Raw genomic sequence first — 25,973 nt, forward strand, 5'->3', positions numbered from 1 at the left:
TTTTTTGGAGTTCTTTTAGTCACTTTAATCTTTACCATGCAAGTTTTGCTACAAGACTACTGATTTCAAGTTGACGAACATGTTTCCTTTCTAGATTACTCTATCCATAAGTTGGCCTTAGCTATTCTTAGATTTTGGACTCGCGCGACAGCCCTCGCTGTCAAGTCATCATCAAACGCAACAGGTGACATATGGGCTTAAAACGCCATGAATAAAGATCTTGACTGAAAAGGTCTTGACAACAATGGCTAGTCAACAACTGTGGCCAAATCACTCGTTCTTTATGTACAAGTATTTGGAGTCTGAAACTCAACCTCCTTGTCTGAGAATAGAAAAAAACTAGCAGGAACTAGGTTAACTAAAAGTAACAGAGTACATTCCGATTTAACTGGCGATACCAGCCTCTCTGGATCTACTAGCCTCCTTGGCTCATCTTCAGCTATTTGCTTCTAGTTTTGATTTGTTTAACCCTTTAAATCCCAGAAGTGATTAAAATATAACTTTTACTTAATATACATACATCATCCAGCCTACATGTGCTTCTGTTCAGTAATAGATCACAGATGACATTAAATTGTGATAAGAACCTTAAACGGAACGTAAAAAATACGGCCGAGTGTCCTGATATTCTTATCATATTTTGGTGTCTTCTGTGATCGATCAGGGACCTTTAGCAGTTAGGACGGCAACGCCAAGGAAGACGTCTATTTAAAAATGGATAAAAATTCTTAGTCGGAATTTCGCGACTGACTGGATGTGTTTACCATCTCTTACGACGTCGTTAGTTAACCTCAGCATAAAGAATGAAGGCGGCGTTGAGTTCCAAATAGAAACTGAAGTAATTTGCCGTTAGGGTTTCCTTTCTCGTACCACACAAATTTTGATGATTTCACATTGTTATTTTGCAGAGAACGGCGAAGAAATGTGCACAGTTTTAAAATGCACATGGTGAGTGAGCCATTGTACTGCTCGTTAGATCTTTGGTTTCGTTACGTCCTCGCTGCCGTCGCCATCGTGGTTTGCTTAAGGTCCCTATTAGTAGAGAATAAACCCACGGCACCATGGAATCTATCTGTTTTATATGATAAAAAAGAAAGTGTTGCTAATAGTGACGTCATCTATGCGTCTGTCCACTAATAGATCATGAGAAATAACCAATCAAATGCGTGCGTAATTTAACTTAGTATGTAATCATCAGTCAAATCCTTCTAGAACCTGGTTTATTTCGAAATACCCATATGTAAACCTCCCGTCTTTCAAAGTGGTTTAGCCAATCTTAAGCTAATATCGTGGTAACACTCAAGCAAAGATAGATACTTTGGAATGGAGAAGATGGAGTTGAAACTGCATCTAGAGCATACTTTAAATTTTCTGATTTCAGAAATTAATCATCATTCTTAAAGTAACAATTGTGGTCATTACAAATTTGGGGACCTCTGTTGGTAATAGCCGTTTTTAAAACGTTGAAGTTGGCTTCTCAACTTTTTTTTACCCTAAAAACTTTCGACTCTGTATATCATTAAATCTTCACTAGCTTTCCTACAGTATGTGCATTCGTCAACTCTGGCCTTAGAGAAAGACTACCATCTAGCATCAAGAAACGAAAACTGTACGGACTACGGTAAAACATCGGTCTGTTCACATTTAAAACAAAACAAAGCAAACAAGGATTATCTTCAGCCTGAGCACACTGATGGTAGATCCTTTTAAGAGTCCTTTCAGGTAGTTGCTGCCCTGCATTTATTCCATTTGGCTTCGTAGTGCTTTTTCAGATATTCTACGACCAAAGTTTTTACTGCTTTAAGGCGTTCCTGATTCATTGACTAGAGTGAAACGAAAGAATAATTAATTAAATGGCATTAGTATTAGTACACGAGAGCTTGCCAATAAATTGCATAATCATCACCATTTAAGTCTCCTCAAATGTGATTGGTGCATTAGCTGCTTTATTTTTCACTAATCATTCTGTAGATTTGTAATTGGACAGTGTAATCGGATAGTTGGCTGTAATCAGAAACCTGCAATCAGAAACCTGTAATCGGACAATTGAAGCAGCCAATCATACTTAGTCCTTTCAGTCAAATCCACCAATCACAGAATTAATCACAATAACCATAGCAACAATAATTTATCCAAAAAAATAATGGAACTTCCAAAGTTGAGGAATTTTTTACCTAGAGAATGTCTCTTCTGCACATATTTTGTCCTAAATGTATTTTTTGTTTTCGGAAATTGTAATAGTTATGATTAATTGGTAACAGGACTTTGTGTCGTTCAATTCTGTCTGTAATCATACTCGTGATTGACAAATCGGACTCTCGCTTCGCTGTCGTCCGATTTTGTTAATCACTCGTACGATTACAGGCCAAATTGGAGTTCACTCAGTTCTATTACTTTCATTAATCATGTTGATCATGGTGGTAACCAGCATTCATCTACCGAGGCTTCGTTAGGAATGTTTCGAACAAGGTTGCCTTGAGTTAAAACCATCGTTTGCTTTAAAGGTCCTTACTTTCCTTCTGATCCTCAGTTAGATAAAGTGGAGACTAGAGAAAATTAACTTCTATTCGCTCGATTCAGATATTTCACCTTAGTATCTAATACTCGGCTGAATAGTGCTTTTCAAGAGCGCTGATTGGCTAGTTCGGAGGTAATTAACAAGTACCATTCAACTCGGAACAGCCAAATAAGCAAAATCGTACGTCAAGGGTCAGGTTAAAATTTTTCGGTATATAGGGAGATATAAAGTATTGTTTTGGTTTCTGTGTGGTATATACTAAAACAATTATTCACCCCAGTGTCGGTAGAAGTGGTGGATATTACCTCGCAGCTTTGCGGCTCGGTAAATGTCTACCGCGTTTACCCCCATTTCGTTGAAAACTTGTCAATTTCATTTATAATTTATCAAATATCCCCTTCCCACGCTTTACAAGTGTTTGACGCCAACCTTTTTGTCCCGCTAAAAATGTAATAATAAAACAACTGCTTGAAGGCTGATAAACACGGTAGGATCTTTTCGGCTTCAAAATATTGTCGTATAGTTGTCTTGGGACATCTAGATCTGTTCCTTAAATTACTCGATCTCTCGGAATAGCTATTGATCGTGAACAAATATCCATGCATATTTTTGCCCCAAATATTTTTTTGTTAATTTAATGAAAAATCCCACCCAAGTGAAGGGTTCATTTCGTGAACGTCGATTGGTTAGCTCTGAGTCAGTTAATTAGTTTAATCAGTCTCTGAACTTTTCATACTAGAGTTGTGTTATTCTTTTATTACAGCGAACTGTGGTTACTTAACGATATGTTACACCTTCAGAAACATTTCCAAATAAACAAATATACAAAAAATTGTGAAGGGTACCTTCTTATCGGAAGTTTCTGAGTCCTTGCTGCCGTCACATATTTCAAAATTGCATCCGGGAATACCTTCTCTTGAGACTTGGTTATCCTGTTTTTATTAAAAAGAGTAATAAATTCACGTATATGGTTAACAAATAGATTCCATTTGACCTACGTCTTTTCAGTTATGGATCTTAAATGACGTCAAATTGTAATAAGACTGAACGCATGCTGACGCTTGCATTCGAATTAACCAACTATGGATATTATTCACCACCAAATAGGCATCCAAATCATCGCACAATCTCTTAATTTTTCTCGATTTTCTTACCTAATTTTTTTTTTTACAAGAATTAGACTGATTTTTTCACCAGGATAACATTTTAAATTGGAAATGAGTGTTAAAGATTTTGTTAACTACGCACTACTTATTATGTGCTCTAATTGGCTAGACAAACGATTTGAAGTGGCCAATTGAACCAGTCTGCTCTCTGTACGCTCAAACGCTGGATGCCAAAATTAGATATCACAGGACATTCATTTGGCTTATTTAAAGAGGGGAAAAGTAGGGGTGGTGCAGTTTAAAATTAAATTTCGTACCTCTTTGCATTTGAAACACAGTGATTCACGACAGCCGCACCAAAACCAAAAGAAAATGTACAGAACCTCATATAGAATATTGAATGGAACCGGAACAGAGTTGCCTTTGTCGATCCATTCCAGCCACATCTGGGTTCTTGAGAATTTCCACTCTACAACAGCGTTTTTCTGAGAAAAAGCGCATTTGTTACGTTTAACTGAGCATTGAAAAACAGACAACAACTTGGATCTTGTACAGAGACTAGAGCTGAAGTTGGGGAAATTTCCCTAACTAAAGCTTGCAGGGGGGTTATTGTCAGACTTGTTTGTTTGTGTTGTTAATTTATAGCGGGGAGAAGGGGGTGTCCTAAGTTTGTTAAGTGGAACCGGTACCTTGCATTTTAAACGTAATCATCTCTTTTGCATGTGACTCTGAAACGATTTCGGTGATCATATTTTTCTAATATTTAGTCTGCATTGCCATGGTGATCGTTAAAAAATGTTTAATGAATAATTGGGTAAGTTTTTGACCAAAGTATGATGCTGCGTTGGTGGAGAGTACTACAAGATAATTGGTTTTTTATTATCTGAGTTGATAATGTAAATTGGTCACCTAGAAAGTTTCTACAGGTGACTTTCCGAACGTCAGCTTTACGTCACAGTACCCTTCTTCTTTTCTCACTGACAAAGAGATGATAACGGTCAGCAATTGATAAAACCAAATCATCTTTCAAAAGAAGCTTGTACTTTGATTACAGAGACACCTAAACTTTTGTCAGTTGTTTTGCGTCAACTTTTTAGTTTTTGTCTCTGGTTTTGTGTAGAATAACTTAGCACCAAACTAACCCTTTAAAGTTACCTTGATTTCGTGGAATGTGTCGTTCATCATAGCAATCAGCATGCTGAGGGCAACAAGGATGGTACATATGACGTAGGCTCCCATAAATACGCGACCAAACTTGGTTATGAGAGTGAAGTCTTGATCCTGCACCGAAATGCTCTCTTCCTGTCCACCACCACCAAACAGCAACCAGAACAAGACAATGAAAGTGTTGGTATGTCTGAAAAAAGGTGTGAGAACGAAATGTTATCTCATTTTTTTTTTTTATAGAAACTAATGTTATAGCCGTGGACTAGGCTTTGCTATCAATATGAGTTCATGACTAATCAAATTTTGCAACTGGCAAACAACTTTGAAATATATATATAACAGGCGTCGTCAGTTCCAGTTTTTTTTTTAAAGTTTCTGTCTGTTAATCACTCCTGATCGTCTCTTAGTTCGCAAAGGAAAGTTAAAAGGCTGTATGGGAATAAAAATACTCAGTATTTTTGGAAATATTTCAAGTTTTTCAATCATGGAAACATGTTATTTAAATAAATTTTAAGCACGAAACAAAATGGTGTTCAGTAATAGTTTGAAACCGAAACTTAGCTCGACAACCACCTACGAGAAAAATCCAAAGATATTCTGGAATACTCACAATGAAAATGGATGAGAAAGTTGGTAGTCAGTGGTTTCGGTGTCCCGCTTTTGGAGCTCTCTTTGAGAGGCTTCATAGTACGAGTAAATCTTGGCCACCCCAGTAGCAAACGCAAAGTAGAGAAGGAGAAAGATGGCAAGAAACTTAAGGACATCTCTCAGCATTTTGTAAAGTGACAGCTGTAAGGGACCCAGTGTTGAATTGACCTGGAAAAAGTGTGCCAAATGAAAATAGGCCACGACGCAAGCACTGGCATAAATGCCATCTGCATAGATGAAAACTTTTTTTTCAGGCTTCCACTCTCCGTAAACGCCCCACGCGATCAACCATAGACCGTAGGCCCCTATGAATGTGAGGATAATCACTGTATCAACAACATTCCACCACTTTGAGAAGTAAATGAAAGCACCTTGCCTCCAGGCTTCCACGATTTCCTGTATTAGTAGGCCAAGGACGAAGGGCATTACAACCAAATCTGTGGGTAGAAGTTATTAATCCTGTTATAAGTAAAGCTGATGTACTCTATTTGTTTACCCATGAACAAGGACTAATTGCAAACTCCAAAATGCTTGCACTCCGCTGCAGTTCTCCTGTGGATATGTCCCCTAGATCTTGTCAGGTATGAAATCAAAAGGCAAGCGTTGCAGCCCACCTGTTATGATAGCGCTTACCGATATTTCTGTTTAGTATAATTGCTCAGGTGTGTATAGAAAGACACGCACTCAAATAGGTTGAGGATTGCACCATATCTCACCATAATCACCTCGTGCGAGGTGATTAGAGCAGGGGCCCATAATAGTCAAAACAGCTACCTTGCGTTTGTCAATGTTACTAACGAAGTGATAAACATGAAAGAAGAAAATATAATTCTGAGGAAACTAGTTGCTTATCTCTATACGAGGACTCTAAACAATTGTAATAGGATGGTTTCAACAGCAAAACGAATTTACAACAGAATTCTGAAGCACCTGAAAAATTATACTAAACAATTAATCACCTCAGGCTCATTGAATTTAGTTGAAAATCCCCTCGACAATCCCACTTCCTCCCCAGCAATTTGGTGTTAATTACAGCCCACTCATTAATTTCCGACTGATTCTATAGGCTAATTTTCGTCACGTGGTACAAAATCACCAGGAAGTTATCACGCAAAAAATCCCCCGTTCGCATCAATATTTGTGCTCCGATTATTTCCGTCGAAAAGGAACACAGGCAACGGAAAAAGCAAGCTCAGGGGTTTCACTTTCTCATTTTTATTACGGTTTATAGAAAGAAAAAACGAACTGAAGAGTCGAGTAATAGTAACATTAAAAAGCTGATCTCAAATGCTACTTTGAAAAGTACGAGAAATAAACAAAATTTGCTGTCAATCCCCGGTACAAAAATTAATGAGAGGGTTAGAAAGTAAATAAACCCTCTCCTGGCTTGCCGTTATGTCTGCTGATAATGTCCTCGGCTGAGGGATTGCCCTCGTAGCTTCTCTCTTAAGCTAAATAGTCATTTTTCAGAAAATACACCAGCCGTGGACATTATCAGCCGACATGCCAGCCGCATTAAGGATGATTTATTTACTTAATATTTGTCGAGTGTTAGAAAAATAGATGCATTCAAATTGCAAGTCATGAAGGGCAGATTCTTATTTTCTCATCTACCTACAATGTCTGTCATAATGATTTTTATGTTTCCAAGGAAATGGTTCTCTGAATCTAATCACTGAAGTTTTCGATGTATCTTCGTACTAATTTACAATATTGGGGCTCTGAAACAATTGGACTCAAAAGCACTCAAATTCCCCTGGATTTTGTTGGTGGGAAGCGGCAAGATAAAATCACGACTTTCTGTGTTAAGAAATTTCCTCTTACATTACTTATTTGGATTTTGCGTGACGACTAACTATCAAAATAAAATGTATCTTACACAAGTTTCCGTTTCGCCCTTTAAAGAACACAAGATTTGAAATGGATTATTCAGATGAAATCAACTTACCAATCCACGTAAGGCCTGCTCTGCCAGGCACATACTTGTACTCAAAAGATGACCCAAAGATTAAAGCCAGAAATGTAATGTATGACATGGTGTGGTTAAGAAACTTCGAGTAAGGATGCTCATACCGCATTATCAGCCAGTGGTACGGCTTTTTCAGCCAGTCGGAGTCAAATCGAGAGCAGCACGGGAAATTCTTGCGAATTAACTTAAGTGGGATGTAAAAGAGGATCGTAAGGCTGACGAGTAAAAGTTGAAACAAGCACCAGGCTGCTTTAATCCCGATTCCCCTATTTCGCCAACCAGGATATCCGTGGTAGATGACTTCGTCAAGAACAAATTGACAGTTTGGGCTTGCCACAAACTGAAAATCAATTAAAACCAAAGTGAAACTGTGGTCAAAATGAAATCCTTGTGAGCGGCTTTGTACAAAAGAAGGCGTGAAAAAATGCTGATGTTTTTCAATGCTAGACGATAGACAACAATTGGCTAGTGTTAGAGAAATGTTTGGTTTATTATGAGAAAATTAATTTCCCTGAATTGATGCTGAAATTCAACAGTATCAGCAGGTTTGAGAATCGCGTAGTTGCTTGTTATTGAGGGTGAGACAGCTCTTGGAAAAACATACCACTTTGGATTTGCAATGAAATCTAATTTTATACTCAGCCATTTTCTTATTCCGATCTTCGAGGTTAATGTTTGCAAGCGAGGTTTCGTCCAAGGTTAATTCCGTGAAAATAGGCTCAGAAAGGTTTAAATTTGCTTTTGCGCCTCGCGTCCTCTTTATGAGAGAGTCTGACGTTGCCTGACCAAAATAGTTTATTGCGTTTTTAGTGCTGCTGTCGCGTAAAACTACTGAAATTTCTAACCGGCGCCACCCTTACAAGTTCTGGGGGATCATCTGAGAATTTTCAGAGGCGAAGCGCCGGTAACAATTGAAAATTAGCAATTAAATGGAGTGTAACTCACGAAAGTACGGGGAATGATCTATTACTCAGAGACTTTGTTAAATTTGAAAGACGTTAAGTCTGCTAGTTGTCATTTTTCTTTCCCTGTCTTTTCCGTTATGTCAAATACGTCTGACGTTTCCGATATATGATTTAGATCCTGCAAAGATAATGAGCATCGATTTCCATCGAGGATCACTCACGGTTTCTGGGAAACCACTCGATTTTTAATCGTCACGATTAATGAGTCACTCGATAAACGATTTTCAACGAGACTCGTTTGTTCGAGAGAATCGAAACGAGTCAAAGCGAGGCTCGTTTGACGAAACGAGACTCGTTTGACACAACGAGACTCGTTTGAAGAAACGAGACTCGTTTGACGAAACGAGATTCGTTCGGCAAACGTCGGCTCTCGGCGCATGCGTAGATGTCTAATTTTTTTTCCCAAGGTTGTTGTAGGGTCGGAAGGTTAGCGCTGAGATATTCGTACAATACGTTAAGGTAAGTTCTATTTTCTATGTCTTGGTATGGTAAACGGGTAGGGAAGGCCTTAAACAATATTATTATATGGCTGGTAGCATATATTTCAGCACATAGAAAAAAGCAGTGAATATGTTTATCGAATAAAGTTCAAAGCTTCCACTTCCCTAAAGTTACTTCATTCCTCCACAACGAGGGATGGCAGAAATTATAACCATCTCAAAGATATAAATTTTGAAAAATAAAGGTCAAATGTTCCTGAAATTTCATGTGTCAATGCAAGGAATATTTTATCATACTGTGCTGTTTTAGTTTTTTTTTTTCTTTAATGAAGACTGTATTTATAGGATATTCGATCTTAAAGACATGAATGATAATTTCTTTCTTAAAATGAGTTTTTCCTCGTAAACCATCTTTTTATCTCAGGGATATAATCAAAATTAATACAAATTAAAATGAGAAATCTAACTTCGCTACAAAAAAATGTTCTTACATGTTAATGTTTCAGAAAATTTTCCAGATTATTACAGAGATGAGATTGCTTCGGTTGGTCTTGGATCACCAATCTTTCTATCACGACACAGAAAAAAGGATAGTTTTAGAAAGAGAGCTTTGATTTATAAAATGATTTTGTTATAGTTTTTAAGAAACAAATAATGAGGGGAATATATTTGGTTAATGACCATGATGACCAAAACAAAAATTGTTATTATCTGTAGCATATTTATTATAGCTCAATGATCTCTTTGCCTCTGGAAAATGTTGTCAAATATACCAAACAACTAATACATGTTGGAAAACTTGATATCATTTATTCTCATCATATTTACAAAGAAAACTTTATGACAGGAATGAAAAGAAAACTTAAGGCTAAGTACAAGGCACTGCACTGTCACTAAAGGCTAATTGTTGCTCTCATTTACAACTTCTACACTTTCACTAGTTTCTTTGTTGCCTTCTTGCAGAGATGCAATATTTTTCTTCTTTCTTCTCTTCCGTGTCTTCTTCTTTTTCTTCTTTTCTAGTTCTGTGGGTATAGTAAGAAGAAATTGTTGTGGTGAGTTGTTTATAGGGTTTTGCTATTGGTCATCTGGGAGTGGAATTTCCCATTTTGGAATGCTTTGAGCAAATTAGAAAGCTGAAGAAATTCACTAGCCATGACACTTAATAAATTGTTTGTCAAATCGTACCCTCACTTAAAGTCTTGTTCTCCTCAACCTTATCTCTGTGCTCTCCCTTGTCCTTGTCATCTTTAAAGGTAAAGAAAAAGGCCTTGATTTTTTTAATGTTGCAGTTCACAGGCAAATTTCCTCTATGCTTATGAGTCTAAAAAAATATAACTTTATAGGGGGTTTCTTGTTACTTTATTTCAAGTTTGCTATATTTAGAAATGCAGAAACAAACTTGGCAAAGAAAGAATTTGTCAATCTTGCAAGTATAGCATCTCCTAAACAAAGGGTGAGACAAGATGAGACGACCGTTTTAAACATTTGCCGGGATTCGTTAATATCCGAGCTGTCTCGGGAAAAAAAAAAGGAAAACGAAATGGAAAATTAAGAAGTGACAAGGGAATCATACATCCTTTCGAACTACACTTAATTTACATTTTATCAATCGAAAACGGGGCGTCAACCGTAGCCCACCTGCGCGGTGCCTGTCGTTCACGAGGAACAAATTACGAGCAGATGATCACTAAAGCGCTTATGTTGAGGCTGTTTTGGTTTTCGTTTCGTTTTGTTTCTTTTGTGTGTGTTTGTTTTATTTTCCTAAATCAAACATATCAAGTTGGAGATAAATAAGATTGATTTTAACTGACCATAATTATGGTTATATTGCTGAGCTTCTTAGTCGCATTTTAGAGGATAATGTTCTCTCGCGTACAAGTCTCCATCGACTTCGTCAAAATTAATCTTTTACCGGAATACTACAAAACGAAGACTAAAATATTTGAGGCCTCAACACTTGATCTATAATCACTTTCATGCGAAATCTAGTAGACAAATTCTCCTCCCTACCATCGAAATCCGTCCACGTGGGCATCGTTTCGTTGAACCATTATCATGTCTTGGTTGCACACGCCGCAGTGCAATGGATTGGCCAATAATCCCCGGTTTTGAAACCATCGGATTATCCTTGAAGGGTTCGCGCGCTTTAAATTACTAAAATAGAGGAGATCCATGTTGCACACGAAATAACAAAATCAATCAGCCAAGGAGCGCGATAACAGACTATCAACCGCTATATTCGAACATGTCTACTACACCTTTGTTTGTCGTCATTGGTCGATTTGGTGCACTGTCTTTCGTGCGTTTCGCTCCTCATTATTTTTCCAACTAATACATGTTGTTTCCTCTTAAGTTCTCTTTGTTGTTGACCGGCTGTTATGTTGTCAACCGCTATCCCTATTGATGTTATTGGATGGAGTCTAATATGGATGGCTTCCTTGACCCTACGGGTCAATAACCTTAACCTGGTTCCAAACAAGAACGTGTCCTGTTTCATTAGCGTGTTGTGTATCTTCTGAGTTTTGAGTGTGAGCAAGCCGCGTCTCTTTTATGTGCTCTTTATGGCTCAGTTATTGCTCTTCCTGTTTTCCAGATCGAGTTTCCCTTCCTCGATACGTCATTAAATTGGGACGCCAGAGGTTTCATTACCACTAATGCATACAGAAAGGATACTCGCACGGGCCAATACTTGGCCTTTGACCCACATCATCCTTAGTCAGTAAAGCGTGTTTTTGTCTAGTGTCTACACGATAATTTTGTTCTGACATAGGCGAAAGCGGGTCTGCCACAGCAATTACATTACGAGGGTTGTTATTATCTCCCCATAAGATTTCCCCCATGCTACCATGACTAATTTTGGTTAGTCAGCCAGTATATTTGAACGGCTTTTATTAATATTCAAGATTCATTTGACACATGATAAATATCATTGGACTGCATTTCTGTGAATTCCCATTCCAGTCATTAACTGTGGAAGAGAAACAAATACAAAGAGTGAGGTGTGAAGTTTGAGGGAAAGTCAATTTCAGATGACAGGGGTGGGTAATAGGAAGATGAACCACTCTTAACAGTAAAAAAAAAGCCTTTTAGATGGATGATGTGACTTCCAACAGACAAGGAGGAACTCTAGGTCGAGAATGATAAATAAGTTAAACCCAGAAATGGCAGTGATTATGGCCATGTCAAGGAAGAGAAATATAAGCCATGGATAGGAAATTATGAACTAAATTAAGTGCCAAAAATCAACTAACTTATAAGAGACAGGGCTGACAACTTGGCATTTAGTATTCTGGTAATCTTTTTGTGGAGGAAAGGTGGGGGATGTTACTTTAAAGTTCAAATGTGAGACAAAAATCATTCACACCTACCACTTCTATTCATGCACAGCTTCATTGTTACACAGCACACATCCATCACTTGTCCTTAGACAGTTCTACTAGGAAAAAAGGAGGAAAAACAAGTGGGAGTATGTCTTTCTTGTGACAGAAAGACATACTCCCACTATAACTAACCCTATTTCAGAATTGTTGATGAAAATAATTTTTTATTATAGCAATACAAAAATATTTCACATATTTTGTGGTTTAAAACTAACACTTCTGACTAAAATGATCAATCAATTTCATTTTCTTCCTTTGCACTTTACTCTGATAAGTAGAGAAAAATAAGATTGAGACAATGCTCTAAGTCTTAAGCCAGACTTATTCCCAGTGAGCCAACCAGACTTTTTCTCAGCGAGCCAACCAGACTTGTTCTCAGCGAGCCAACTAGACTTATTCTCAGCAAGCCAACTAGACCCATTCTCAGCGAGCCAACCAGAATTGTTCTCAGCGAGCCAACCAGACTTTTTCTCAGCGAGCCAACCAGACCTATTCTCAGCGAGCCAACCAGACATATTCCCAGTGAGCCAACCAGACCTATTCTCAGCGAGTCAACCAGACCTATTCTCAGCGCGTCAACCAGACCTTTTCTCAGCGAGCCAACCAGACCTATTCTCAGCGAGTCAACCAGACTTATTCTCAGTGAGCCAGACTTAGAGTCCAGTATCCTCATTGAGTCACAGCCCATTATCCTCAGCGAGTCAAAGTCCAATATCCTCAGCAAGTCAAAGTCCAGTATCCTCTGCGAGTCAGAGTCTGAAATCCTCAGCGAGTCAAAGACCAGTATCCTCAGCAGGTCAAAGTCCAGTATCCTCAGCGAGTCAAAGCCCAGTATCCTCAGCAAGTCAAAGTCCAGTATCCTCAGCAAGTCAAAGACCAGTATCCTCAGCGAGTCAAAGTCCAGTATCCTCAGCAAGTCAAAGACCAGTATCCTCAGCAAGTCAAAGCCTGGTGTCCTCAGCGAGTCCAAGACCAGTATCCTCAGAGAGTCAAAGAGCAAGCATGTTGAGCAAGTCTAGGCCTAGAATCCTCTGCAAGTGATAGCCTTGGATTTGCAGAAAATTTAATTCCAATATACCCTACGAGTCTTAGTATCATAAGCAAGTTTAATTCTTAACACAAATTACTGGACACACATACTAACCTTTGCAATCAAGCTCCAGGGGAATTGTTTGAATTTCTGCATAAGAACAAATATGTTAGCCAAAACTTTGGCTTAAACTTAAAAAATGACAAATGATGGCAACCTTTTTTCTTTTATTTTTTTTTGTCAACAGTATTTACACTAGTGATTAGTGCTATATCTCATTTGAAAGAGGACAAAATTAGCTTTTCAGAAAAAATACATTTAGCCTCCAAAAATCCATGGATTTTAAATCATGCTAAGAAAATGGCATACAATTTGCATAAATTATTGTACAACTTTTGACTTTGAAACAGCCTGAGCCTGAATGGATTGGAGTAAAAAAGGAAACATTTCTAAGATAAAATATTCCTTATCTTATGGGCAAGACATCCAGAGACTCTGGCTGAAAAAGAACAGATATGGAATTAATTAGAATTTTCTTCCAAACTGTACCCCAAAACCATAAAAACTGACCCAGATTATTGAAAAATTTATTCCTCACCAAGTATTTACACAAGGGAAGTAAGCTATACCTCACTTGAAACAGCAGTAAATAAGCTTTCCTGAAATGCATGTTTCCTCTCCAAGAAAAAGGAAACAACTCATTGAATGCTTTCAAACTAACATTAATTAGCATAAAATATCATCTAAATTTGAACTGTGAATTAAGTGATACCCAAATAATACAAAGTAATAAGGCAAAAATTAACTTAAGAGGTTCCTTATTATATGGGCAACATCTCCATAAAAAATTGGTTGAAAGATAACAAATCTGAGACGTGTTACACATATCTTGTCAACACTGATTGACACACTGACTAATTAGTCTGACCTCATCATGACCACAAGCCCAAATTTACTAATCCCTCTTGAAGTCTACAGTGCAATCATTGGAACTATATTTCTTTGTTTGACTTCTGAAATTTTGCCTTGAAGCAGGGACAAATGAGATAATCAACCTCAAAATACATAAAGTGCAACATATATCAAAAGCCTTTCACTTGCAATGCAACACCAGTATTTTCAAGAGTAAACAATTCAGAAGTGAAATGCCCAAATTTACTAATCCCTCTTGAAGTCTACAGTGCAACTATTGGAACTATTGTTCTTTGTTTGAAGATTGACATACGGACTAATTAGTCTGACCTTATCTTATCATCACCCCAAGCCCAAATTTACTAATCCCTCTTGAAGTCTACAGTGCAACCATTGGAACTATATTTCTTTGTTTGACTTCTGAAATTTTGCCTTGAAACAGGGACAAATGAGATAATCAACCTCAAAATTCATAAAGCGCAACATATATCAAAAGCCTTTCACTTACAATGCACCACCAGTATTCTCAAGAGTAAACAATTCAGAAGTGAAACCGGAAACTGTCATTTTATATCATTCCACTCATTCTCGAGCATAATTTGTTTTTTTTTGAGAATTTTTAGCGTGTAACAAGTAGAACCACATCTAAAAAACATACAAAACATACAAGATAATATACAGGTCGATCTATATACAACTATCGTTTTGAAATAAAGGATTTGTTTTGATTTAGTTCGGACGCGCACTGCGTCATGCGATCGATCTGTCATCGGCTGATAATTTAGGTCGTTGCGTTGTCAAATTCCATTGAAGATTATTTACTCTGTCGCTCCAAAATCATGTTTGATCACAATATATATTGCTTTACATTCACAAATATACATCTAAAGGTCTATCTCAAGGCAAAAAACAAGGATTCGAGCGAGAAAAGTAAAAGTAAATTTAATTTTATGCTGTTTCAACATCACGTGCGTCACGCATTTAAATATCGCAAGAATGTTTATAGATTACTTACCTCGATTCTTCGCTAGGATTTTCCAGTTTTCTGTCTATTTCAGATTCCTCACCACTAGACATACCACCATGCTCACTTCCATCGTCAAAAATGATGTCTAAAGCCTCAGCTACGCTGTATCTCTGGCGCTTCGAACCAGACGCCATTATCGCAGATTGAAGTCGTACGAAAATGATTTCCGGAAAGGGCTCCAAAGGTCAATTTTGATAGTTCGGAGCTAAAATTTGCTATGTGATTGGCTTAGAATGTTTACTCGCCACAGTCGGAATTTTAGAGCGATGAAGGCCCTACACGTGCTTCGTTTTCGCTCATGACTTCGTATTAGGCGTAAGATAGTGCTTTTTTTTTTTTTTTTTTTTTGCTTACCTTCATTACAGACTCCACAAAATTTTTGCGATGCCTCCTTTTCACAGATGGCCGATTACAACTACCACATAGTAACACCTCCACGAAATCTGTCAAAAGGAGGATTTTAAAACACCGGAAATGGAGAGGAAAGATAAATGATACGGTCGATTGACTCCCAGACAATTGAATGGTCCAAACTAGCAAAGGCGGGAAATGTGTTATCGTGCGAGATATCAAAGTATCTGTTTGCTCACTCAATTCGTATTCAGCGTTCGGCCGTATTCCAATCGATAATTTCGCTTTCTGAACAAAATTTCCAATTCTATGATGGCACGTAAATTAACTTGTCAAGAAGTGAGTTCATTGTTTGAGAGAAAGTTGTCTGAAAGGTGAGGTCTCTCCTGAAGTCTACTATGAAAAAGAATTCGCGCAGGATGAAAAAAAAGAAAGTAGACTATAAAAGGCTGCCAGTATCTCAGAAGAAAAATCCTTTCACTGGACGTGTAGGGGAAAGAGGAAACAACATGAAAAGGGGGTATAACGTCAGCTTAAACGATATAGAACGCCAGCCTGCCAAACAGCCGAAACTCGCACACATCAAGAATGCCAACTCAAGCGCCGAGGCTCAAATAAACATAAACCCATAAAAAAAATTCAAACGCCAATCAAACTGTAAAGGCAAGCACCCCTTACACACCAAACACGACCACATGCATCACCAACACCTCAAACACAAACACCATCTCCTCCATTAACACAACCTCGAGCACGACCAGCACTGCAAACACATGCATCATCCTTACAGTAAACGCGACAACGAACACAAACCTGGCCCAGCAAAATAAAAAAGATGGTGAAGTAGAATTTGTAAAGACCTCTCACAGAAGCGCCTCAAAGGCCGGTAAATTCCATCTCTCGGAACAGGACATTAGCACCACTTCAACTGGAGACTGGCTCACCGACCATATTGTAGGTGCAGCTCAGTCTGTTCTGAGGGAACAGTTCCCTCACGCAAGAGGATTGGAAAATACAACTTTGGGGCCTATTTTTAATTTTTCTGTTCAAAAAGGCCAATTTTCATAAATCCTGAATACTGGCAGCCATCATTGGGTGTTGGTATCTACTGTAGGATGCTACACTCCTTCTGTAGTTTATCTGTACGACAGCCTGTTTTCGGGAAGAATTGCAGCCCTCGTGCAGAAACAGATTGCATCAATTATATACGACGAAGGAACCAGTTTTAAGGTCATTGTACCAAATGTGCAACACCAGAACAATTCCGATGACTGTGGAGTTTATGCTATTGCTTTTCTAAAGTACCCGAGTGTCGAGACAGGAGGCCACTTTTTGGTCAAGAGGTCTCGGTAATGTGCGAGTGTAGAATGCCGAGGGAAGAGTCAGACTCGAAGTCTCCTTCTCGTTGTGTGAAATTTTGTAGCTGCAAGGAGTTTTTTCACTGGAAATGCATTTCAACAATTATTTTGGAAGATTCAAGTGCAAACTGGCGTTGTCCAAACTGCGAAAGAGCCCTTAAGCAGGAAGAGAAAAATAACCATTAATTTAACATGTAGTATTAAAAACTGATTCTCAGAACTTCCCATTAATTGTTTATTAAGATAATCGTCGAAGTGAAATATATATGTGTAGTAATTTTTTATCTATGTAGAAGTCAGCTAAAAGAATTTTTAAAATGTATTCATGAGAAACTGTTTCTTATAGATCTTTCCCTAAGTACGCTCTTGCGTTTAGAATTGAAAATCCTCATCTAAATATTGTAAAAAATATTATCGTAGAATATTTTCAATGATGATCATGGCACAACGCAGATAGAGAAAATATAATAGGTGAGACAAATCACGGATTATCCTTGTCGACAAAAGTAATATCGCCTGCTACATTATATTCAAACTTAATCTCCGTCCAATCGAGGTAATGTACAATTTTTTTTATCAATTACCATATTAGAAATAACAATATATCGCTTAAACTCTGAACGTAACTGCGTTAAATTTATTTCATCAGAAATCCAGAAGATTTCCGGTGTTTTAAAATCTCCTTTTGACAGATTTCGTGAAGATGTCATTACGTTGTAGCTGTGATCGGCCATCCGTGAAAAGTAGGCGTCAAATGTATTTTGTGGAATCTGTCATATAGGTTAGCAACGGAAAAAAATGCAAATATCTTAACGCTAATACAAAGTCATGAGCGAAAACGAAGTAAGTGTTCCTTTCTACTCTATTTTGCGGCTCTAAAATGCGAAATAGGGCCTTCATGAAAACATCGGGCGAGCTCGGATTTCGTCATAAGATATCTACCCGAGATGACCTCTGGTGTTGTAACATCCTCCTTTTGATAGATTTCGTGGAGGTGTTACTATGTTGTAGTTGTAATCGGCCATCCGTGAAAAGGAGGCATCGCAAAAATTTATTGGAGTCTGTAATATAGGTAAGCAACGGAAAAAAATGCAAATATCTTAAGGCTAATACGAAGTCATGAGCGAAAACGAAGCACGTGTTCGTTTCTGCTCTGTTTTGCGGGTCTAATATGCTAAATAGGGCCTTCATCACGAAGACAACATCGGGCGAGCTCGGATTTCGTAATCGGAAATCTACCCGAGATGACCTCCTTCTGACGGATGTCGGAGTGTGCTTTCCGGATAGTTCAATCTCGAACCCAGGGTTATCTTGGCTTCTTGTCAGCGGTATGGTCGCTAAAAAATGACCTCAGGGAGAGTGAATCAATCAATTTTTAGATTGGTTGATGGGAAGAACGATGGACTCCACACAGAAAGTGCGATTTTCAGAAGGGATCGATCGATGTTTAAACTATTGGGTTTTTTTTTTTTTTTTTTTTTTGCCTGAAAGTTTTCAATTGTAAACTTCCTGTCGATGCGTGGGAAACATCCAACCAAAGCCGCTGCATGCTGCAATGGCGAGAAGCTGTTTTTCATGGAACGATGGATTGCTGTTGTTCCTGCCAAAGACGTACAAGTAGAAATAAATCATTTTATTAAGTTGTTTGGAGTAAAAAGCAGAAAAGAAGGCATTGAAGAGGCCGTGCAAGCGATCGGATATGTAATTGTAGAAAAGTACGATATCAGAATAGCATAAAATAAAAAAAAAAATTTAAAAAAAAATTGTCGGGCATGCTCGCTACAATCTTGTATTCAATATCAAAGAAGAAATCGAGAGGTTTTCCTTGACATGCAAAGAAGATCGCGAAGAAAGGGTTCTGTATTTGAAAACACGGAAATGAGGTCTGTCGCCATTCAAAGCCCTTCTCAGGCCACAGTTTCACTATCTGCTTTGCAGCAAGTAAACCGTTCTAAAAATCCATTATACCCACGTCTAAGGTACTCCGAGAAGACACTTCAGATGTTAAAACAGAGGTTTTCCTTTCATATTTATATATGAATCTCAGCTTGTGATACATTAAATTGTCCCTTTTTACCGCCTATACCTTTACTTAAATTGGCAGAGAACTTTAATTTCCAAGTGGGCGCAGCAGTCTGCTCTTGTTAATGTATTATTTTATAATTTAAAAGAATATCTTTTATGTTCCTTAAAATACAAATAAGATTATCATTGATCCAAAACCGCAACTTTTCTATGCAGCTACAAGAAATCGATTGAATGTATGGACTGAAAGCGGCACGATTATGTTTTTCCTATAGCCACCTTCTCCGAACCCGGAAAGTCTACAATTTTAAGATTTTGAAGAGATAACCAAGGAATCAATAGGGATTGAAATACTTGGGAAGGCTGGCCATAGAAATCCTGAGGTCCTTTAGTATGGAGGTTTTACATATTGTCAGATTTAAAACTCTAACACTCGTTCTGTTCACTTGACTCTGTCTTTAATTCTCTTTTATTACACAAGTTCATACAGCGGGGACTAGCTCTGATCTTTGGAGGAAAGTGTGGGTCACCGCTTATAAAGGTGACCCTTACTGAGCTGTCAATCTCTGACCTTCGTCATGCTTTTACACTAGCGAATTACGTCAAGCTACGCAGAGCGGAGTACGCATACTAAGTAGGTACCTTCCAGATGTTTACGCTGTACAAAATGATTTTCTACCTTAAATTTCTTAGTCATACAGTCAAGTTCGGGCAAAACAGAAACAAGGTTGACAATGTAAAAATTATAATTCCTCGAAGAAAAAACAGAAAATTCAGAGAAGAAAGGGCGTACCCAAGGTACCGCCTCCAAGAGAGCTAAGTGCTATTTGATTATATTACCTTAAATTTCTCAGTCATACAGTCAAGTTCGGGCAAAACAGAAACAAGATTGACAATATAAAAATTATAATTAACCTACTAACATAATTCAAATCATAGTCGAGGAGATACCCTAAGAGAAAATAGTCCTCGAAGACTGCTACAGACTGCGACAGAATAAACAGAAAATTCAGAGAAGAAAGGGCGTATGAAAAGTACTACATGTTTACACCCCAGGTCACCTCTAAGAAAAAGAGGTGTCGAACGTGTTAACATAAGACCGCCAAAAGGAATAAGAAATGATCAACGGGATTATTACAATTTTTACTGACTGGCTTATGGTAATATATCATTTCCATTTTCAACGTTTAAATAAGTCAAAAAACACCTATAATGAAAATTCTTGCTAGAAAGTCAATTTTGTCTTTTAACAATATTACATTTACAACTTGTTTTGTGATTAACATTTTTTTTTTCACAACCACATTATACTTGTGCGTCATTCAAAATTCCATGTCGAAATTTTTGTCCAATTTACTTTAATTTTGCAGCTTATTAAAGAAATGGAAGGAAGAGCTCCTGACTTGATGCCATGGCCACTGTAACTGTGCCTGTTGCAAAAGAAGATGAAGTCAAGTGCCTCCAGTGTGTGATATATGGTTAAATGATGAATACCCAGAGCTGGAAAAAAAAACTCATGACTATCATCCGTCATGTTGAACACTCCAATTGTAAGATGCATATCATTTTACTAACTAAAGGCAATTTCTAAAAAATACGACTTGAGCTCAAAGTTGTTACAGAATGAAAGAAATGCCATTTTTACTTCATTTTTTTTAGTGAAGCAAAATCAAAATCTTGAAACAACATCAGCTTAAAAATTTCACAATGTGAACCTTCCATATTTGTCTTTCATCCGAAAAAAAATCGCTACCTTGATTTAGCAAACTGAATCATGTTCAGTGTGAAATCCTTCGATTGAAATACACCATAGCACGCGTGTTGTGCACGCAACAAGAATATTCCATGGGCCAGAGAATGTTCTCATTACCTCTCAGGGGTAGAAAATGCGAGTGTTACCTGATGAAAGATTATGTGAAAGACTTATCAAATTCACTCGATCGCAACCGTGAAAGAGTAACTCTCGCCATTTTCTTGCGTACTCCTTTATTGAAAAAGATGCTGCTTTAACGTGGAAACGAGGCTGACAATAAAACGATTATTTCAAATGACTTCTTCGTTTTTTCTTTAAAGAAGATAAATCAGTATCTTCAACATAAAACATGATTTCAAAATAATTTTGGGCTAAAAGCCACAATTTTACGATTTCATTTAAAAGAAAACTAGTTCAAAACATAGATTGAACTCGAAAGGCATCATGAATAATTTCCAAGATGGCAGCATCGCTGCCTGGTAAGTGCGTTGAAGTTCTTGTGTAACCTTGACGATTTATGAGGCATTTTGCCCAAAATGTAGAGAGATTAGGCTTCTAAAAGTCAAAAATTATTAACAAAGGAAACAAAAATAAAAGACTAAGTATTATTTTCTGCTCGTTAACTTAAATACTTGCAAACGTTCGAAAGCTGGTGATCGAATATTAAGAAGTTATTTTTACATCGCAAAGCTTTGAACAATTGTTTGAGTTTCTTCGATCACATGTATTGGAAAATCCAAGGCTTATCAGGTGGTTGACCTGAGAGAAGTTGACGTCTTACATGCGATCAATGTACGCTAATGAAATACTCAAATCCACACTGAAAATTTTTGGAGAAAGTTGGAAACAGAATTGGGTGACTTATTGCAATTTGAAGATCTCCTGGATAATAGAAAGCTTTTTGTTCTACTCCAAAATCTGTGCATCTCAAATCAAGGAAATTCAGCAAGCTGGCCTGTACTTCCGTGATGCACTTCTCCCAAATATTAGTACGATATCATGGCCTCCGAAACATGTTGAGCTATGTGAAAGTGCAGTCAAGCTAGAACCAGATGCGTTTCTATACACTCTCTTAACTGGGAACACACATATCCCAGCAGAATATCCCGATCGCCTCCGCGCTTTGTTGATTCTTTTGGCCAGGACATCATTTACGGAGTTACTCCAGGACTACAAAAACTACTCAAGCAAATACTGTTACCGTATGCCAAACAATGTTCAACTTATCCAGATGCCACACCGATGTGGGTATGGGATCGTTCCTTTGCCTGAAACTATCAAGCCATATATCAACACAACACTCGCGTGGGACAATATCGATAGATTGGAGGAAACTCTTTCTGGCGGGGTAGCCAAAAAGCCAATGGCTAGACTGGATTTAACATTTCTGTCCTTAATGACGTTCAAGTCTCACTGGATGTCATCAGATATCTCCCGAATATCGATGTACCTGCTACTGACATGGCTACTCTTCACGAGGTTCTAGTGCAGTTCCTCAAGAAAAAGAATACGCTCAAGTTAAAGAGCATCGTCGTCGTCTTTGACTAAACACTGTATGCAAAGGCAAGTGAGAGACAATGGAAACAAAGCGCGAAATTTAAAGATATGGTGATGAAAATGGAAGTATTCCACACAACATGCACCACGTTGTCCATCACTGGCAAGTGCTTCAAAGATACTGGCTTGGAGGATCTGTGTGTAGAGTCTGGTGTGATAGCAGAAGGTTCTGTTGCAGAAGTTCTACAGGGACGCAGGTTCAATAGTTGAGTTAGACTCCACAAACTCGTGCATGAAGCCCTAATGAGACTGGCGTGGCGAGGATTTAGGCCCTGGATAGAAGAGAATTATAAGCAGTCCAATAGTATCGCTGATGGCTTATTTGGTGAGATTGGTGATTTGTATGATGATATCTGCAAAAGGTTGTTCCAGATGTATATGACCAGTGCTTGTAGTGTCAATTCTGTCCATCTTTTTGACAAGTACATGGCGTTTCTTCGTTGCGAGAGCGGAGTGCACGAACTATTGACGGAATAACAATGGTTCAGAAGATACGAGGCGACCAAAAAACATTTGCAGAGGTGGCTGATAGAATGATGTCGATAGTTTTGCATGAAGGAACAGAAAACTAGTGTATTGGCGTAGTCTTTGATGTTAAACGAGATAGCTCAGTAAAGAATGCTGAGAGAGTTAGATCAGAGAGGCTCAGAAAGCGGTCATGGATTCAGAAACATCAGGGTAGACAACAAAACATTCCAGTGGCGGAAATTCCTTTCCAATTCTAAGAATAAGTTGCTCCTAATTCCTCTCAGAATAATGCGAAAATGAGATACATAAAGACTCGCTGGAAAGAAAATCTTTGTAACAGCCGAGGATCGATGCTGTGAAGTCTCTTCGATCGGAACAACAACAAGGAAGCTAAGGTCTACGCAAGAGGAAGCAAATACCAGAGTGTTACTCCGTATAGCTATTTTTTGAATCAAGCCTCGTTTCGACAAACGAGTCTCGTTTCGACGAACGAGTCTCGTTTCGACAAACGAGTCTCGTTTCGACGAACGAGTCTCGTTTCGACGAACGAGTCTCGTTTCGACAAACGAGTCTCTATTCTCGAACAAACGAGTCTCGTTGAAAATCGTTTATTGAGTGACTTATAAATCGTGACGATTTAAAATCGAGTGGTTTCCCAGAAACCGTGAGTGATTTCATACTTTCGCAAATTAAAATCGTAAACTCTGGCGCAAAATTCTCAATGACAAACAAGCCAAATTTTTTTTTTAAAGAGGTCTTCCTTGTTCTTTCGTATGCAGCAATGCACAGTTTTTACGAAGGTGCTCAGTTTAGTCATTGGGTGTGTGGTAATGCGTTTCTTATGATGAGGTGTCCTGTGTTTGACCAAGCCGACTTGATTTATTGAGAGGCTTATGAGAGGAATGCAAGTTCAGTCGAATAAACATCATTCCTCGGATGCTCGCGGCTGAGCCACCTTAACCTCCATCTAAACAGCTATGCCAGAGACGCAGGCAAACGGACCTTAGCCACACTCAAAAGACGGAAAACTTTGTTTTCTGACAAATAAATTACATAACAAGCGAAGCATTTTACGCCTCCTAACCTATTTTCACTTGCCTAAATTCTGTAAGTTATTTTGAGGGCAAAGTGCGTTATCAATTGTACCCCGGCCACAGGAATGAATTGTTCTCGCTGAGTTAAATTGGCTCTTACATTTACTTACGACGGTTTTTTTATTCATATCGTTTTCCGAGAATTCAATTTCTCCGAATACATGATGTCTCTATTACCGTTAAACGTTTTTGGTTGTCAACAAAATACAAGATAAAGTTTTTGTTATATTTTACCTATATGAGTGCGGATTAAAGCCTGAGAAAAATCAATTTCACTTTCAAGCGGAGCCTGGAAGACTTATTAACGAGGTAATTTGGTACTATCAACTGAGTTGGTAACGTAAATTCAAATTTACAGTAAATTCAAACAGTGTATTCATTAGACTTATCAATTTACCACTCACCATTTTGCGCTCTTTATTAGCAGCCATCTTGAGCAGACTCAAGCTACGAATAAAATCATTGGACTCCTTCTTCACCAAAGCTCCCTCTCCGTCGATATCCATGACTTTGTGCAGCAGCTCTTTGTTGTCGTTTACTTGCTCAACGATGTCTATGGCAAACTTTTCACATTCCTCTGCACGATCCATGTATTTATCATGGCTGAAGTGATTTTCGTACGAAGCCATTTTTTCCAGTAGAAAAGCATTATCAAGAGCGGCTTCAATTATGCTTCCTTTCTCGCTTTCCTCGTGCTGAGGAGACTGTGGATTATTCCTCCACAGCCATTCTAGACTTAAGCACAGAGGGTTGCTTTGAATATCTAGGTTTAATCGATCTTCTTCGCTCGGCAAATCTTCCTTCCCGTTGTTCTCGCGGAGGCTATTCAATTCGGAGTAGATAAACTTACATAACCAATCCTTGACTTCCTCTCTGTCGGCAACGGATTTGGAAACTTCATTTAAGTCCTTAAGATGCGGTATGTTTTTGAATTCTTCATTCGGTAGAAGTTTCCAGACCTTATAGGCGTCTCCTTCTTCAAGGGCGTCAGACAGTTTCTGGCGGTAGCTTCTTTTAGTTGCTTCCTGCTCTCCATCCCCATCCAAATCCAGGGTTCGTTCTACTTCATCCCGGGTTCCTTCCCGTACTTTTTGAAGAAATGAATCAAAGTTTCCTTTATCGCCTTGAGGCATACTTTATTGTGTCCGGGTCAAAAGAACGACAAAACGCTTCAACATGAATTGTTGGGGGCTTTCATGGAGAGAATTCATGGAAATATGGACAGCAAGGCAGCTGTATTTGTCCATTCTTTCTCGTCCCAGAGCCTCTCATTTTCACGTATCATGAAAGGTGATTCCAATGTCACCTGGAAACAATGATTTTCAATGACTGATGAAAACCGTATGCTGGCCAACTACTGTATGACTAAATTTCTGCACACTTGGGTCGCGTGATAAATCTCAAAGTTATTGTTCCTGTCGTTGTTGTTGGCGTCATGAAACGGAAAATGCTGTACCATGTAATTTGACTCCGAAGTTACAGAACTGCTTGAGCTTCGATTAATTCCCGGAAAAATGAGTTTACGAGCATGGCAAGCTGAAGCCGTGTGACTCGGTTAAGGGGATAGGTATCAAGTGAAAGGATTTTAGATTTCTATCGACGGCTGTATCGCGATGACAAACGAAGAAGGAAACTCGTCTTCCCGGGGAAAAGGTTAGACAAAGTATATCGAGCTCGTCATTCGTCAGTCTAAGAAGACACTGATTGCTGCGACTGCGGATGGAGATACCGATAATAAAAATAAAAAAAAGAGGCAAACCTATGAGACCTTTTTTTACCAAATTTCTCTGCTTCGCGGCAATCGCAGTAGGCAGAGTACAGCTTTCAATATATTTTTGGAGAGAGAAATACGGTGAGAAATGCCAGAAATTGCACCCAATTCCCAGAGTACATTGCACATTTAATTACAACGCATAAAGTAACACCAAGAGTCCTCTTGAAGCACTTACTAAGTTTGTTATTCTACCATGAAAACCATGAAGCACCACAAAGATCTCTGCTATATTTCTTTAACGTCTCGATCTTCAACGCTTACCTTCGTGTTCAACTGTCACGCTACGTTACACGTCACGCGTCACGAGTGTTATTTACGCTTACAGTTGGTGATACTAGAGTCATTCTAAAGCTTCTCATTATTGTAATTTTCACCTCATGCATTTCATTTTGAAGAGTGCATAATATCGGTTACTTTTTAATTAATTC

The 25,973-nt window shown here is 38.3% G+C and overlaps 1 protein-coding gene and 2 long non-coding RNA genes across 13 annotated transcripts; 1 reads left to right on the top strand and 2 right to left on the bottom strand.

Annotated features, from left to right (window-relative positions):
• LOC149036750 (short transient receptor potential channel 4-like) lies at positions 1-25,235 on the bottom strand. 2 transcript variants are annotated; one of them, XM_089189654.1, is made up of 7 exons: positions 24,176-25,235; positions 7,388-7,748; positions 5,402-5,876; positions 4,780-4,981; positions 3,942-4,109; positions 3,364-3,450; positions 1-1,811 (listed from the first exon to the last, which is right to left on the bottom strand). In XM_089189654.1, exons 1-7 carry the CDS (start codon positions 24,902-24,904, stop codon positions 1,719-1,721), a joined length of 2,115 nt encoding a protein of 704 aa, XP_089045780.1. In that variant the 5' UTR covers positions 24,905-25,235; the 3' UTR covers positions 1-1,718. The 2 variants fall into 2 exon arrangements, with proteins under 2 accessions (XP_089045780.1, XP_089045779.1); XM_089189653.1 differs by having other exon boundaries at positions 1-1,823; positions 24,176-25,222.
• On the bottom strand, positions 9,602-15,511 carry LOC149036751 (uncharacterized). Of its 10 annotated transcripts, none has more exons than XR_016181755.1 (5): positions 15,154-15,511; positions 13,341-13,376; positions 12,185-12,252; positions 10,002-10,061; positions 9,602-9,838 (listed from the first exon to the last, which is right to left on the bottom strand). It is a non-coding gene; the product is annotated as an uncharacterized LOC149036751 (long non-coding RNA). The 10 variants fall into 10 exon arrangements; XR_016181754.1 differs by having other exon boundaries at positions 12,185-12,249; positions 15,154-15,510; XR_016181760.1 differs by lacking the exons at positions 13,341-13,376; positions 15,154-15,511 and adding an exon at positions 11,075-11,784 and having other exon boundaries at positions 12,185-12,517.
• On the top strand, positions 17,637-20,947 carry LOC149036752 (uncharacterized). Its single transcript, XR_016181765.1, has 2 exons — positions 17,637-19,533; positions 20,270-20,947. It is a non-coding gene; the product is annotated as an uncharacterized LOC149036752 (long non-coding RNA).
• Positions 25,236-25,973: the final 738 nt, after the last annotated feature.

The sequence above is a fragment of the Pocillopora damicornis genome, chromosome 12 (genome assembly GCF_964200805.1).
Source record: "Pocillopora damicornis chromosome 12, jaPocDami1.2, whole genome shotgun sequence".
NCBI classification, from domain to species: domain Eukaryota; kingdom Metazoa; phylum Cnidaria; class Anthozoa; order Scleractinia; family Pocilloporidae; genus Pocillopora; species Pocillopora damicornis.

Bases quoted from the DNA above. Each gene is read 5' to 3' on its own strand.
- LOC149036750 (XM_089189653.1), bottom strand. From the start codon at position 24,904: ATGCCTCAAGGCGATAAAGGAAACTTTGATTCATTTCTTCAAAAAGTA. The intron at 5,877-7,387 runs GTAAGTTGATTT...TTCTACCCACAG, and splicing joins AGCAGGCCTTACGTGGATTG to ATTTGGTTGTAATGCCCTTC. The intron at 3,451-3,941 runs GTACGAAATTTA...TAATAAAAACAG, and splicing joins TGTGTTTCAAATGCAAAGAG to GATAACCAAGTCTCAAGAGA.